Below are 16,669 nucleotides of genomic sequence, written 5' to 3' on the forward strand. Positions count from 1 at the left end.
GTATGTGTGTGTGTATATATATATATATATATATATATATATATATATATATACATATGTATGTATGTATGTATGTATGTATGTATGTGTGTGTATATATGTATGTGCGTGTTTGTGTTTTATTTTTCAATGGTCTCTTTTGTTACTACGGAGAGTTGCTAAACAGCAATTTCTAAAACATTCAGTTAACATTAGCAGGCTTGTCATTTGTAGATGTCAATGACAGAAAGGCTGATTATATCAGCTGCAGCTAATTAATGTCAGCACCACAAGTAACTCACTCCAAGTCCAAATCCTTGGCTATTGTCTAGTAACAAGACAATGTGTGTACATGGCAAAATATTTTTTTAGCCATGCTTGTGACATGCCTCTAGGGATGTCAGTAACGGTCTGTCAGTGTGACAGTCACTCCACCACTTTTCAGACTGAAATAACCTTAACAACTATTGGACATTCATAGTGCCCAGAGAATGAATCCTAATTCACCCTGGGACTTTTCCTCTAGCACCAGCATGGGGTTGACATTTGTTGCCATTAATAAAATGTTTCAGCAATACTTCAGTACTTTGGTTTATGAACAGATACCTGAAAAACTAAAGGCACTCCCATCAGCCTCAGCTGTTGTTTGTCTTTAGTGCTGAATTTGCTAACGTTTGCATTCTAAGATGCTGAACAAACATGGTGAACATTGTAAACAATATACCTGGTGAACATCAACATGTTAGCATTGTCACTGTGAGCATGGTGGGATCCTTGCATTAGCTGAAAGTTTAGCTTTGCCAGAGTACATGGTCAAAGAGCCGCTAGCATCGCTGTAGGCTCTTTGTCGAAAGAAGGAGCCCTCTGTGACACCCCTCCACGATCACTGTATGTTTTTGTCATTCATTAAAACCAACCACTTTTACCTAATTTATAGCACCATTGTAAAACAAATTTTTACTATTTCAGGTATAATATAATGGCAAACAACTACATTTTACAGTTTTTTATAGTCTTTTGTAATCTTTTAGTCCCTAATCGGGCAAATGAATGTTAATGTAAAACATTGTGCCCACTCTGTTTTAGCTACAGTTTAACTGAATTATTAAAATATGAATGATCCAATTATTGTACATGATCAATGATCCACTGAGTGCTCATCATTCAGTATGAGTATTTGAAAACCAATTGAATTCCTTAAGCCTGTTAAGGCGGTGGGTGGACAACCCTTTTATGTAATGTTTCATTCACGCATTAGTTCTCAGAAAATGTCTTTCAATCCAGCTATCAAGTACACCTGCATTTGATCAAGTTGAATGCAAAACAGGAATATCCCAGACAGGAAATCATCTCTCTCTACACAGGACGTGATACATGAAAATGTGAGAGCAAAATCCAAAACTTTGTTTGTGCACTGACATAGTAAATGGGTTAAAATGTAATTCCTTAATTTTAAAGTTGGGGTCCCAAACATGTGAATTTGCCCAAATATAGCTTTGTTGTACATTTCTTTCCCACCACATACAAGAGGAAAGCATATCTCTCCCAGTCATTTTATGGTACAGCAGACAATCAGCTCCTTCTCTCCCTAACTTCCTCTTTCCCATTGTGGCACTAAACCGACTCAGAAAGGAAGTGAGACATGGCGTCCTGCTGTTTACTTAATATAAGTTAGTTCACACAGCGATTGAAGTGTTCTGTCTCCACGATTTATTTCAGAAAGACAACAGGTGTACAATTTTGACAATTATGTGCAAGCCATTAAAATGGTTAAACTGTAGGAAGTGACAGCTAAAATAATTCACCAGGGAGCAAACAAATATCTAATTTGCTCCCTTTGAAATCATTTGCATTTTTGAGCGAGTTGCTGAAAATGCAGCAGTGGGACACACTGGAAGTTCTTATTAGCATATTAGCAAATGGTAACAGCAGGTCAATATGTGACCTGTGTTATTTTAAGCAACTATTTGCCAGGGATGGGAATAATTCTGCATATGCCCTACACAGCCACGGTCCACCCACACAGCTGTTTTCATTTGCCTCCTGATTAGAATTCTTCTCAGGTATGTGTGGGCATGTTCAGACTGTGCTTGACTGGCATGTCAGCGACTTTCCAGTTGGGTTTGTTGCATCTGTTAAGGTGAATTTCGATTGATCTCAAGGTTCACAGGGCTTTTCAGAGATGAAATGTTTGCCGGTGGTACAGTTCACAGGGTTTCCGCGGGGTCTTAAAAAGTCTTGCATTCGCTTAAGAATTGTGTTCTAGGTCTTAAATAATTTTAAACAGGTCTTAATTTTCCTTCGCACTTTAGAATGTTTTTTTGCATGATTCCGTGTTGTTGTAGTTTATTCCTTCTCTAGTTCAAATATAATTCGCTGTATTACAACTACAAATGCAACCAACATGCAACTTAAATTGCTCATATTAGCTTTCGTGTGATTGGCGCAAGTTTGTTTCGGATTGTACCACAGACATGAAAGCATTCTTCAGCAATGGGGAAGTGCAAGTTTAGTGATGACTTGGCTTAATAAAAGCCAATCTTTTTTTTTTTAAAGATTATTTTTTGGGGCATTTTAGGCCTTTATTGGACAGGACAGTTGAAGTTATGAAAGGGGAGAGAGAGGGGGAGTGGCATGCAGCAAAGGGCCGCAGGCTGGATTCGAACCCGGGCCGGCTGCGTCGAGGAATAAACCTCTATATATGGGCACCCGCTCTACCAACTGAGCTATCTGGGTGCCCGCGGTTAAATTTTAAGCCTACTTCTTCTTGTGCAAGAAACAATTAAACTGGGGATGTTGTGTGAACGGGCACTGGAGTCTCATGCACAAAGTGAAAAACATCTACCTGCTGGTAAGGGTCCCCAACAGACAACGGCCGTCATCCAGTTCTGCCGAGTATCTGGCGGCTCCAGCCCCGGCTACCTTCACACTGCCCAGACGAGACCCACATAGCAGCTCTCAGGCACCTCCCTGTCGCTTTTGGATCAGAGCTAACCCTAAGAGTGGAGGTGCTCTGGGTCCTTCACATGATGACTTGACACCAGTCCTATAGTGCGAATAAGGAAATCTGGGATTTCTTTCAGATGATGTTTCTGGAGTCTGACATCTGTAATTTTTATTATTATTATTTTTTATGTCACGATATGCGCTAGGTCTTAAATAGTCAGGTCTAAAACAAATAATTTTGACATTGCTCTTTTTTTACAACAAGGCGAGAGACATATACAACTTTGCTTCACAACTCCATTAAACATTTTTACAATTGCATAATTGTTTTCAACGTAAACAAGATATCCTCCAAATGAAACGGAAAACACTAATGTCAATCCAAATGTATGGGCAGCTTGCTGAAACATATGAATGTATCTGCTGTTGCGGATAATTACATTTAGGTGGTAATGGTTTGCGCATCATATCCCTGACATTGCAGTGAGAAACCTTAAGTGGCCAAAATGCATTTTTTTCCCCCACAGATTTGTTAGTTAGTGTAGCCTTAGTCTACCGTGATGTCCTGGTTTGCGTCAGTCTCTTTATCTAGCTGTACACTCTGTGCATCCTCACTGTTCTCTCTGCCTGCAGCCTTCACAGCGTTGTTGAGAGTTTTTGATCCCCGGCAGGATTTTCAGCCTGCCTGGCCTGCTGTGTACATACCAGGCAGGCCATCCAGGTTAGGGGGGAATGGGAATAGCTGCTTACACGCACACACGCACACACACACACACACACACACACACACACACATACACACAAAAACAACCCTAAGGCCAGATCTGTCAGGTCCTTCCCGTTTGCGAGCACAAATACACATTCCTTTTCTCCCGCTCTCCTTCTGTGCTCTCATCGCCACTAGTCCACTGCACATAAGCCCAGAGTGTGCTGGGTGAACTAATGGTCCAAGTGGAGAGAGTTTGCGAATGGTTGGGGAGAGGAGAGGGGGAGATGAAGGAGTCTGTGTAGGTTAGGTTAGGGAAAAATACTTTTTAAGCAGCACAGTAATATCAAAACTTCTTTGTTCTTTGTCTCTATAGTTTTCTTGAAATCTGCCAAACAGGTCTGTATAATTAGATTAGATTAGATTATGCTTTATTCATCCCACAATGGGGACATTCCCTTGTGACAGCAGCAGTATTTCCACTGTAAAAAGCAAACCAACGAACAACAGGCAAACAAAAGATAATGTGCAAAAAGTACTGAATGAATGTAAAGTGCCATTATATAAAAAGTATTTTAAAGTAAATTAAGTGAGGTATGTACAAATATAAATATGTACAGATGTACATAAATGTATTTACCGATATCTATGTACATATATTACACAGAGCCATCAGGTGGTGCTGGTGTTGTAGAGCCTGACAGCGGTACATCTCCTTCTTACACCGTGGGTTTATCAGTCTTCTGCTGACTGAGCTGCTCAGGGACCCCACAGTGTCATGTAGGGGGTGATAGGTGTTGTCCATGATGGATGTCAGCTTAGCGAACATCCTTCTCTCCCCACTTTCTCTATGGAGTTCAGAGGACAGTCCAGGACAGAGCACGCTCTCCTGATCAGTCTATTGAGTCTGCTCCTGTCCAAGCTGCCCCCTCTCCAGCAGACCACAGCATAAAGGATGGAAGAGGCCTCCATAGAGTCACACTCTAAGTCATAAAAGCAGACCAATGCTAGACCAATTCACGATGTTTGTACAATAACTTCTGGGTAGAATACTTCTTCTTCCCGTACATACAATTTAACCACACTGATCAAACATGGACGAGGAACAACGTTCTATACTCTCATCTCATGATCTACAACGAATGTTTGATCCCTTTATATGTCAACACTTTCACTAACATTAGGTTTGAGACCTAATTCACCTGTTGGGCCACAGAGTAAAGAAAATGACACCGCCCAAACTAGCAGTCAGCCCGGCCTTCGGTGAGATGTTGCTGTACAATACATAACACAAGATTTGGTTTATCAAAGACGCTACCAAAGCAACATAGTACAGTTTTTTTTACGTATTTACTTAGTCATTACTAAGGACACAACAACGGCAGATTGTTTTCTTGTTGAAAAAAAATAATTTTGGAATATTGTATTGTATCAGTTTGACAATTGACTAGTGTGGAAAACAGGAAATAAACAGAAGTATGGATTACCACAACTATTATGCATTTCTTTTGCATATACTGCAGTCAGATTCGCTGTGTTCCCTCGGAAGGCATCATTGCAAAGTGGTAGGCACTTGTAATGACATTTTAAACATGTTAAGAGGCTAAAAACAGTTTTAAACTTGCCCTGTTTGAGCCTATTGGGTGCTAACTCTAGCAGCAGAATAACAAGGTGTAGGCGGCACCAATTTTTTAGTTTTTCTTGCAACTGACAGCTCTCCAAATTTCCAAACAATAGAGCTACGTGTTGAAAACGACCAGAATTCTCCTTTAAGTTCTACACAAGTAAGAAACCTTTGAGCTTTGGTTATTTTCTCATTTAAGATTAAGATGAAGTTATATTGACGAGATGAGTGGTCCTTAAAATGCTGAGAAAAAATATACAGTTGATAATCAGCATAGTGGAATGTGCGTGCCAAAGGTCCTCATTACTCCATTTTTATCCAGCCAGCCTCTTCTCTGCACGTTGAATTTATGGGAATAAAGACAGCGTGGGGGCTTTGATAAGGAGTTGCAGGTATGCTATGGGGGAGAACTGTGGGAGTTGAGTTGGCTCATAGACCCACACTTACACCTTTGATACATGTGTGCCGCAACATTAACACAGTGCTGCGGGTTGGGTTTGGTTTGGGCTGCAGCTGACGGATTATACCCACTCACCAGCTAAGTTGGATCTCTGATCGGGTCTGTTTCATTTGAGCAATTTGAAGTTAGAAGATGAGTCCTCCATGTCGTTGGATCACAGAGCTGCCCCCCATTTTGAATTCTCAAAATCAGTCTGTGCTTTTACTCTGATCTGATTTAATCAAAATGAAATGGCTGGTGTGCATGTCCCTGCATGTGACCTTCCAGGAGGGGGTAAAATAAAGAAGGGCTGGGCGCCCGGATAGCTCAGTTGGTAGAGCGGCCTATGTGTAGAGGTTTACTCTTTGACGCAGCAGGCCCGGGTTTGACTCCGACCTGCGTCCCTTTGTTGCATGTCGTGCCCTCCCATTTCATGTCTTTAGCTGTACTGTCGAATTAAGTTCTAAAAATGTCCTAAAAGTTAATTTTTTTTATAAATAAACAAAAATAACAAATGGCTAAAATATCAATGCTAAATATGTTAAGAGATTTACGGCTGCCCATTGTCCTCAAAACAGCTTCAGTCCTCAAACTGTGTGTAAAGTATTTTCTTCGAAAAGAAAAAAAATCTTTCTTCTGAGTGATAAAGGGGGGCATTAACTCCTCCTAAGGGTCCATTGTAGATGTGCTGATTAAAGCCATGACTTTATCCTCCTGTTCATATAATCACTCTTGAGGTTTTCTGGCCATGTTAGGCACCATTATCGTCTTGAATTATGGGAAACCCTAGGGTGTTTCTTATTTGCTGAAATGGCCTCATTTTCCTGGTTATTGTACTCCCATGCAGAACAATCATCAGATCAAATGACTCCCAGTAGATGGCCACTGCCCCAGTTCAGATCTGTCCACATGTTAGACAGCTGGTAACAGACATTATGGGTCTTCCTCCAAATTCAAAGCCATCTTGATCAAGGAAAAAGGCAAAAATAATGATCAGATTGGTGACTTTTTCTCCACATTGTGTATCTTTATCAACTTGCCATTGCATTAATGTAGTGTATGGGTGATTAAGTGTTGCACTTCAATAAAGATAGACAAATAATGAGACACAGATAAAACACAGTGTCCTGCACTTGCTACGTTTTTAAAATTTTGTTTGCAACACTATTTTCACTATCAACTAATCTGCTGAATACTGCTTTGATTAACATTTTGGTCTGTAAAATGTCAGTGAAACCACATAACACTTTTCTCTAGCCGGATTCAAATGTCTTGTTTTCCTTGACCATCAGTCCAATACTTCAATATTATTCCGTTTGGAAAATATGGAATAAGTCATGTAAAAGCAGCAGATTTCCACAATTGACCAGGTAAAATTAGGAATTTTTGGATAAAACATTATTTAAACAATTAACCATTTATTAAAATACTTGATAGTTACTTACCAATTAGAGCTCTACATCCAAGCTTGGGCTTTTAAGTGGTTGCAGTAACCAATCCTAATCTGTAGATCCACATGAATATATGTGTCAACCTTTGTGTCAGTTGAAACAGAAGCTATAATGGTTACTAGGAGCAGATAACTAAACACTTTTAATTTTGGTTTTTATGACAATATATTACATAAATGACTTTATGTAAAAGTTGTTATTCATGTAGGTTGACTTAGAACAAGCAATCCAGCTGCATCTATCTCATCCATTTTTTTCCTCTTATTTTTAGTGGATAGCTATCTCTGTAGGAAGATGATGTCCTTATTCTTAATGATGATGATTTAATGTTTGTTTTTGTTTACATTGTTTCCTCCTGTTTTAACTGTCTATTTTTACTCAGTGTTGCACTGTACAGCACCTTGTTACCCTGATTTTGAAAGGTGCTTTATAAATAAGTTTACTTACTTACTTGCTTACTTACTTTACTAATTCAGCCTAGGAAGCTCTCAGTGGCTGATTGTTTTTTTTTTTTAAACTGGAGGATATAGCCATCAACTACCATAACATTGCATATTTTAATCCAATTATTCATTTTTGAACAGTGTATGCGTTTATCCTTCCATGCTGAAGTCTCTTCTTTCCTTGTCTAGGCTCTCCAGGTCTGCAGGTGCACTTCAGAGTAGATGAGGGTTTCTTGAGGCCAGGAGAGAAGCGTTGGTTTCTGCGCTACCTGGCCCTCCACACCATGCACATCGACATCTGGAACAGCGACTCATTGCTCCTCATAGGTTCCACTGCCATCGAGCTCAAGGTAAAAGGCTGAGGTTGGCTTATAATTCAGATGTATGGAGATTAAAATGATCATTTTTCAGCATTAGTTGTCATGTTACTTACAAACTCTTAATTTCCACTGATGTGGTGTTCTCACAAGAACCTCCCAGAACCTCCCACATCCTTACACATGCATTGTCAATTTGTGACACACCTTCACTGTAACACAGTGCATCTGTCATGGATTCAGGCAGCATTTCCAGATTGTTAACACATTTAATAGAATGAACCAGGTGTTGCAGAGACAACTGCATTTTATAATAGAATGTCAAATACAAAAACTACCGCTAAGTACCCTGTTTTCCTCAAATACACCAAACATTTCCCAATAAGTGTTATAAATGATTTTACTCTATGTCTACCGGGACAAGAACAAATACAAATGATTATATTTTATGAGATTTGCAAATGTATTGACAGCTTAACAAACCAAGAACTATTTAATTTAGCTCCCTGTGTACCCTGTGTTGAAGGATTTGACCAAAGCAAGTTTCCCTCCTATTTTAATCCCAAAAGTAAAAAACAAAGCACACAGATAAGTTTTTTTTTTTGTTTTCAACTCTGCTATTTATTTATTGGATAGAAATTTTCTTGCCAACCTTGATGTAGAATTGATCTGTTTAGCAATTTGATAAAATGTGTAAAGCATTTAATAAGGAAAAATTAAAGGAGTAGTTTACAATTGGGCAGTGGTGTTTTGACCTTATTTATTCATTAAGCAATAACTCCCATTCCTACTGTAATGTACTTTCATTTTTTTGCCAGGCTGTATTCATTAAATCATCACTGATTAGCACATTTGAGATATAGTTGTTTTACAAATTATCAAACATACATGTGTCTTATTGTATCTCTTTTCTTTTTCTCCTACTGTAATTTGCATCCCCAGTACATGTTGCGTCAAGGTAAATCGGCAGTGCAGGCCCTTCACGAGGTGGAGGTGCTGACCACTGATTATGTGGGAGAGGACACCCCGCTGACATGCGCGGATGTGGGCCGACAGTCAATCCTTAGCCCCATGACGGTCCACACCATTATCAGGGGCCGGCTGCACATTCGCACAGGCAACATAGGCAAGTACTGCAAGGATGTTTTTGACACTTAATTTTTGAAGTTCTTATTTGCCCGATACTGACATGCCCATGGCTAACAACATAGAATATCAACCAATTGACAGACCAACCAAACAAACTTCCTTAGGTGTGACAAAATGATCTCAACTCAAGGTCCACCTACTAGCCTTTTTAGAGCTTCCAACTGAAGTGGTACACGTGGCATTGTGTGACCAAAGTATGGAAGTTTGGTTGATATTAATTGGCACACGTGGATCTCAAGGCCAAAAATAAATGTTGATGCTCAACCTCCTTCTCTCTTCTTTATGAATTATTAATGATTCTTATTCCCTGATTGTCCTGATTGTGCAAGTCATGATTCTTAATGGATACATGCAAGAGGCTTTTGATATTGTGTTCCCAGATACGGTACTAGGTACTGATGTATAAGCATAAAATGTTGTATGGTTAATGCACTTGTATGGAGTATTGGATGAAGTATATGTCTCACTTTGTGTTGCATTTAGCCCGTACTCCTATGGAGAAACTTGTAAATCAGAAAGATTTAATTTAGTACGGCTCCCATTAGGACACAGAGGAGGGATGAGAGTAAATGTATGGACTGAAGGATGTCGTGAAAAGTTTGTTCCCAAAACATGAAGGTTATTGTGAGGAAAGCTGTGAAATTGTATTTGTTCTAGCTTTCAAAAGAAAATCCAGTTTCACTATCACCCAAATCTTCTACTGCCTCTGAAATATTTACAAGTGTTTTATAATCCGATCATATTCCATTTGGAGCCTCAGATTATGAAGTAATGTTGTCTGTTTACTTTGATTGATGTGTAGAGTTGGAAAAATGAATGTCTCCCCGGGGCTGCTGCTGCTGTTGAAAGTTCCCATTTTCTGAAGGCGTGCAGGCTTGCAAAGCAAACACTGTGCCAAAGTGAAATATGTGGATGTGATAGTTCTACTCCGTCTAGCAACTGAGCACCTTTTTCTCTTCCCTCGCACTCATCCAATTTGGGCCTGGTGTGCCCCTGCAGTGCGATGGCAGCTGACGATAGCTTCCTCGCCATTAATCAACTGTTGAAATGATACTACCTCTCATAAACAATGCAGCATTCTCTGGGCCTCAGAATCTCTGCAGAGTGCCATTGTTGGGGCTAAATATGCCAGCACTTATCACTCAAAGTAGGTTGAGAGCTCAGTGGGTTATTGGGTGTGCTGGGGATGGGTGGGGGAGGGTTGTGCCTGCTATGTAAATTCCAATCAAGGCTCAAATATCCATCAGGCGCTTTGGCCGACAGTCAGAATCAATTTACGGAGGGAGGAATCACAAGCACTTTTCTTTGTTTCTGCTTCCATCTGTCACTGCCTTTCTTACACTTCACACTTCTCTCTTTGCTCTTTATCACGGTTTTACTTTTTTCTGCTTTTCATCAATTTTCCTCTTACTTGTCTATCTCACACTCTCTTCCACCTCAATTTCATGTAGAGATTTTTCTTCTCTCACCTTTTCTCTGTCTTTCTTTGCACATGTCATCAACCTGCAATACATAAGCGCTCTTATTTGTTGGGGGTATGATGTGAAGCTCGGTCATTAAAGCTCACTGTGAGAATCAGAAGTTACCCATGGCATTTGCTGTATGAAGTCTTTGGCAGAGATTTCATAGGAAGGACAGACACACGCACACGCACGTACACGCACACACACACACACAAGCATGCCTGCATATAAAATCACTCACACATGCCAAGAAGGCGTGCACTCATGCATGCAGGCAGACATATAGACAGACAGGTGTAGCAGAGCGTGGACAGGATGTGTGATGAGGCAAGGTGGCAGAAATGAGAGGTGGACAGGTAGAGTATATCAATGACATCATGTGAGAACCCTGCAACTCCAAATTGTGTAAGTCTCAAGTTCAATAGAAGGATTACATGGCTTTTCTATGGATTGGAAAATCTACACCTAAATCCCAACTGGATGGACTCAAAAATGCACACTCAATGACAGGCTATATTTGTGTGTTGACAGTTTGCAGATAAAGCTTTTAGATTTCAGTTTGAGAGGTTAAGGAAGGTTTCTTGAAAAAGGTTGACGACACAGTGTGAGAGAAGAGAAGAAATGTGTGGCAGTGTGACAGGAAGGGTAGCTAAAGCAGTGAAAGCATTTTTTTTTTCCAGTGAGTCTGAAATTTCTTTTTGTTGTGAGGATCTTGTTGATTTAGAATAATGTGCTGATTTAATTTTATTCATGGATTGTGATATGATAATGTTGACTAGTGTAATGTCTACCAAATAATCCTTGAAGATGGGCAAATGGCCTTTTATGAGCTCAATTGTAGCTTTTATTTGAGACAGCTTTATGTAGGACAGAGGCATTTTTTCTAATTTCCCATATTATTGTTATATTTTAATCCTCTCTGTTTTCTGATCTTCTCCTGTTCTCATTTGTTGTTGATGCTGCTCGCTGTAAATGCAAACTCAGAGATTTATTATAAAAAACGCCTTTCATTGACTCACAGGCCATAATTTTTCTCCCATTCCTGATAAGCTTTTTATTTAAAACAATTGAAAGAAGGGTTACATTTCAGTGACAGCTACTTCAATAGCACTATGGAAAAATGTTGTAATGGCAGTGACTTAAATTTACTAGGAGAGTGGTGGGGATAGCATGTAGTTGGCCTGACAGAATTTTTGCTTTAGAAATTATGCATTTACCATATGGACCATGGTGTTACGTTGTCAACATACAATGAATACAGTATATAATAATCTCTCCCCCCCCATGCCATATTCACAAGCAATGCAGTCTTGACCACATACTGCTCTCTCCCTTTTCTAATTGTACATGTTTTAGTCATGCATGCTATGATTCATGTCACTGCTTCGCCCCATTGGGAATTCATCCGAATTAGACTTTATTGGAAAAAGTGAGTGGCAGAGTGGCATTTCCAAATGAAAAAGAGTGAAATACCAAATGATATCCTTTTTAATCATCACAAAGGTGGAATTGACAAGTAATTAATTAAATTGTAATGATATACGCTGTCAGGCCTATTCAATCATTCTACAAAGCAGCTTTTATTAATAGCATCATAAGGCCCAAAGAAATTGGCTTAGTCTGAATAATAGAGAGTTGTGACTCGTGTCTCAAACATGGGGGGTTCGTTTTTGCTGTCGTTTGAGGTCTTGATGAAGAAATAAAGCACTCCTCACAGAGAACTGTAGGAGCAGATGAGGTGTGTATAAACCGTGACGACCACCTGCTTTTCCCATGAAACCGATCACCTGGTGAATCCAGGGGAAAGCCACTATGCTTTATTGATTTCATCTGCTTAATCCACATGAACTCTGAGTTGAAAATGAAGATAGAAGCACGAGGAGAGATAAATTAAACCTGAACCCAGTTGAAAACTGCGCAAGAGCCCAACGTTTGGAAGCAGGTACTTTTTAGCACCTGTCAACACTATTACATAGGCAAAAGCCTGCTATGTCAAAGCCCAATCATCAGTATGTGTTAGCCACTCTGTACCAAAGATAATACATTTAAAATAATTGAATGATATTTGTAATTTGTAATATTTGTAATGTCATTGTGTCATCATGATGTAAAGCACAGACAGATACTGTGGATTAATTGATGACTTTTGTAATATATTATCTCTCTTAAGCAGAAAGGCAAGCAAACACAAAATATATGATGGCAGATGGATGAAAGTAAAGGAAGGGTGACATAAAAAAGTAAAAAATGAAAGACGCAAGAAAAAGCAAAAACATTTTCATACATTTGAGGCTGTAGAACAAGTTAACAAATCATATGACAAATGTGTATATACTCAAAAGAAAGGGTGCCTTCATTGGTATTCGGTATGCTCTCACTGTGTTAATTAAGTTGTGTTTGCATGTCTACATTACCATTTAACGTGGGACCTGAGGAGGGCAATGTTGTTCAGTCTCTATGTCCATTCCTTTTATCAAATGTGAGTTTTGAATTTAATGCAGATATTAATGTTCCCTGGAAGATAGTTCCTAATGATTTTGCTGACATCCTTTAACAATTCTCCCATGGATATGTACAAAAACAAAATGTAGCACTCTTACCTTACATAAGAGCTTGTTGACATTGAGAAGGACAATGCAAGAGATTTATTTCACTCATCAGTCCACAGTTTTTTGCATTTTGCTGCTCTGTCTCCTCAAAAAAGGGCCTTTCAAACCAAAGGCACCAATGGCAATGTTTGCTCTACAACCCAGTGTGTCCAATGCCTTTCACTGCGTCACGACATATTCGCTGCATCGAGCAAAGTGAAACAGCAGTGTGCTTCCGATTGAACTTTGAGTGCAGGGCGCAGATGTGCGCTGAACCCAGTGGGAACCACAAGCCGCGTTTGGTCTGAAAGGGATGCCCAGTTCCGTTCGACTTTGTTCCAGAGCGTGCTCTGGCACGCGTGGTGACTTCTACACAAAAGCATTTAATGACCCTGATCAGCATCACAGGTGAACTGACTCGTGACCCTGCTCTTCCATCCTGTCATTGAATCCATTGTCCTAAAACTAAGGCAACTATAAGGCAACAAATTGGTGCTTCTTTTGGCTGGTAATAACTTTAAATTACACACATTTTCATGACTGGACCTAAATTAGCTCGTGTGAGCCAAGGCTGCAGCTGTTATATATATCATACATTTTGATGCTTTTTATTATCAAACTCTTTCTTACACACATATTGTTTGAGTTTAGCTTCGTGAAAACGTAATATTAGCTGCATTGCCAAAACATGAAGACAGTGAGCACTTTTAATATCAACTTGGAAAGATTTTTGTAATATTTGCCAGCAGTAAAAAGGCCCATATCTGACAGAAGGGAAAGCCTATTGATATAAACTTGTTTGGCTGACTGAGCTGTCTGTATAGTTTCTCACAGTCTCTTGCTGTCCTTTTTGCTGTTCACACACACATGCGCACACACACACACACACACACACACACACACGCACACACACACAGACACACACACACAAACACAAACAGAAAACATGTATCTGCTTCAGCACAGTAGAGAAGACGGATTAGAACCTTCCTCAGACCCTACACTGCTCCTCATCTGCAGCTTCCTGATAAGCCCTGGAGAGACTGACTGTTAAAGCAGGTAAGAGTAGAAAGAATTCTGCTTAAAGCTGCCACCAGTGGAACAAAATATCAGTGAAATTTACCTGACAATTAGTTTAGCTCAAAGGCTTCCCTAAGGGATGCACACATAGTATGTCTTACTCATTAAAAAGCTCTTGCTGTTGGCGCTTCAAGGCCCAACTTTTGTAACCTTGCTTTTAGCCCTGAGGTGAGAGGGAATCTGCTTATTCTGAAAGGTCAGTGGCCCAGAACAGGGAGGCAGAATAAATCGAATATTGCAGACTACTTTGAAACCCCCTTGGTGCTTGCTCCCATTTGTTCTGGGGCCCAGTAAATCAGTGCGTTGTTGTGGCCTTAACCTCAAGAACTGCCAGCAGAGCAAAGAGGGCGGGCAGGTGGGGTAGTGCCGAGTAGGGTTATTGTCATGCAACAGAGAGAAGTAGTCAATAAATTTGATAGAGTTCAGCCCCCTGGCACTTTGTTCTCTCTTCCCCACAGACAGCTCAGAGCAGCAAACGCTTTGCTGAGCTTTCTCTCCGCAACACAAACCAGGAGTATTAGCTTACATTTCAGTGATCAGGGTCATCGGCTCTGTCTTAACAATCTGCAAAAGGGATTCAGCAGTTAGGGACGGATATTGTGACTGAGAGCAAGAAAGCCACATCAACCTGGATTAGCGCTAAAGTAGGTATAATCTGATGAGCCTAATGATGGTTCTAGTGATAGCCGATTAATTAAAATGATTGACTGATTTATATCAGAGGGTCATAATTGGGTTTATCATCAGGCCATTTGTTTTATTGTGGCCAAGTAGCACCGGGTGTTCATCTTATCGCTTCCTTGCTTTCTTATTGTATAATTCTATCCATCATCAAAGCCTTTGTTGACACAGAAGAAAGCAGGATTAAATGCCCATAATGAGGCATTGGGAACGAGATCTCTACGGCTTTGTTGTTGATTGGAGATGTTTATGTGACAGCAGAAGTAATGTCTTCACAGTAATTTTTGTGAAAAATAACTTAAACAAATACATTCGGCTGAGTCGAGTGAAGAAGGGTGATTGATGATGAGGGGAATGCTTCGGAACAGCAGGCATATCACCCATTAATCTGCAGAACTGCCCTGTCTCTTTGCATGGCAACACCAGCTCCCCATTACTCATTTAGCTGCCGCCTATTATCAGTTTGTTGATGAAGGAGTTTGCCTCTAAAAGATTTGGAGGGTACTTTTGGCTCCCCTTCTGAAACTCCTACAGGCTCACTGAGGTGTGAGTTCTGGGCGGTAAAGCCACTTAATTGCTGCACTCGGCATATTTCATATGAAAGCATCCTGAATGAGGAATTGCAGAGCCCCTCAGCAAATGCTAAAACTTCTTACACCGCTATTAAGTACCTCAATTGGGGATGTTGTGATGTTCCAAAGCCTAGAATTGGATGGGAGTAATGGGAGCATTGTGTCAAAGTGCACTGTAATTTAAAGAGCGGCAAAAGTTTTAATTATTTCTTCAGTCAACCGTTGTAAATTGCATCTAATGGATTGCATGTGTTGGCCTCACTATACCTGTAAATTGCACAAAACAAGTCTTTTGACCTGTGGTATTTGAAAATGCTCTTGTGAAGATGGCACATGGCTGCCGGCTGGTGTTGTGGTTGTGGCTCTGTGAGAAAGTATCTGTCACACTTCCATTGCCGGGCATTTTGAGAATAAAGCACTGTTCAAAAACATAAGCAAGCGTTTCCCACAGCTACTGTACTGTATAAAGCACTGTTCAAAAACATAAGCAAGCCTTTCCCACAGCTACTGTACTGTAGGGGCTCTGCGCGGTATGAATTAATTTAAGAAGAAAACATTATTATTGACCATTATTTACTGTCTTTAAAAGAAACACACCCTGGAGTGCTTACTGATCAACTTTCCTTTAAAGAAAAGAGGGGAATTGATGATTTTGCCATTTAGGACAGAAAGGGAAACACCCAAGGTTTGCAGCTGAAGGCAGTCTTGTTGTCAAGAGGATGGTTTTTCAGGATAATTCCAAACTGTCAGCAAGGCCATTCAAACAATGGCAAATAATGCTTCTGTTATGACATGGCCGGACAATTCAAAAGAAAGATCTGTAATGACGTGGCCAGCCTCCGCCTCCAGAAATATGATTAACTGGTTGCAGGATGTATCTAACATCTTTTTCACCATCAATCAGCATGACACTTATGGCGTTGAAAGCTTTCGGTGTCCAGACCTCCCTGGCATTTTCAGGCCACTAATTAATCGCTGTAGGCTTGTCTTCGTGTATTGATCCTGCCTTGAGCTTTCTAAGCCATGGTTCAACCTGGACTGTGTTCACGTTGGCACACTCTACAATGAAAATGCAATGTTTCACACGTGACTTCAAAGAGAACTTTGGCTCTTTGCTTCAAAAAGTGGCAAGGACTCAAGTCTCAAGCCAGTGCTGTATGGAGTAAGAACACTATCAAAAAGATGTATGCGTAACTTTATGTATTCATATTCATATTTTTACATTCATATT

The 16,669-nt window shown here is 40.1% G+C and overlaps 1 protein-coding gene across 4 annotated transcripts in view; it reads left to right on the top strand.

Moving 5' to 3' along the window:
• Nucleotides 1–16,669, top strand: part of nphp4 (nephronophthisis 4) — a 143,056-nt gene that overhangs the window by 99,359 nt on the left and 27,028 nt on the right. For all 4 annotated transcript variants that reach the window (XM_034875512.1, XM_034875515.1, XM_034875513.1 and 1 more), the window contains 2 exons: nt 7,778–7,938; nt 8,848–9,031. In XM_034875512.1, the coding sequence (XP_034731403.1) occupies nt 7,778–7,938; nt 8,848–9,031 (345 nt within the window). The remainder of the gene's footprint in view (nt 1–7,777; nt 7,939–8,847; nt 9,032–16,669) is intronic.

The sequence above is a fragment of the Etheostoma cragini genome, chromosome 7, assembly GCF_013103735.1.
Source record: "Etheostoma cragini isolate CJK2018 chromosome 7, CSU_Ecrag_1.0, whole genome shotgun sequence".
NCBI classification, from domain to species: Eukaryota; Metazoa; Chordata; class Actinopteri; order Perciformes; family Percidae; genus Etheostoma; species Etheostoma cragini.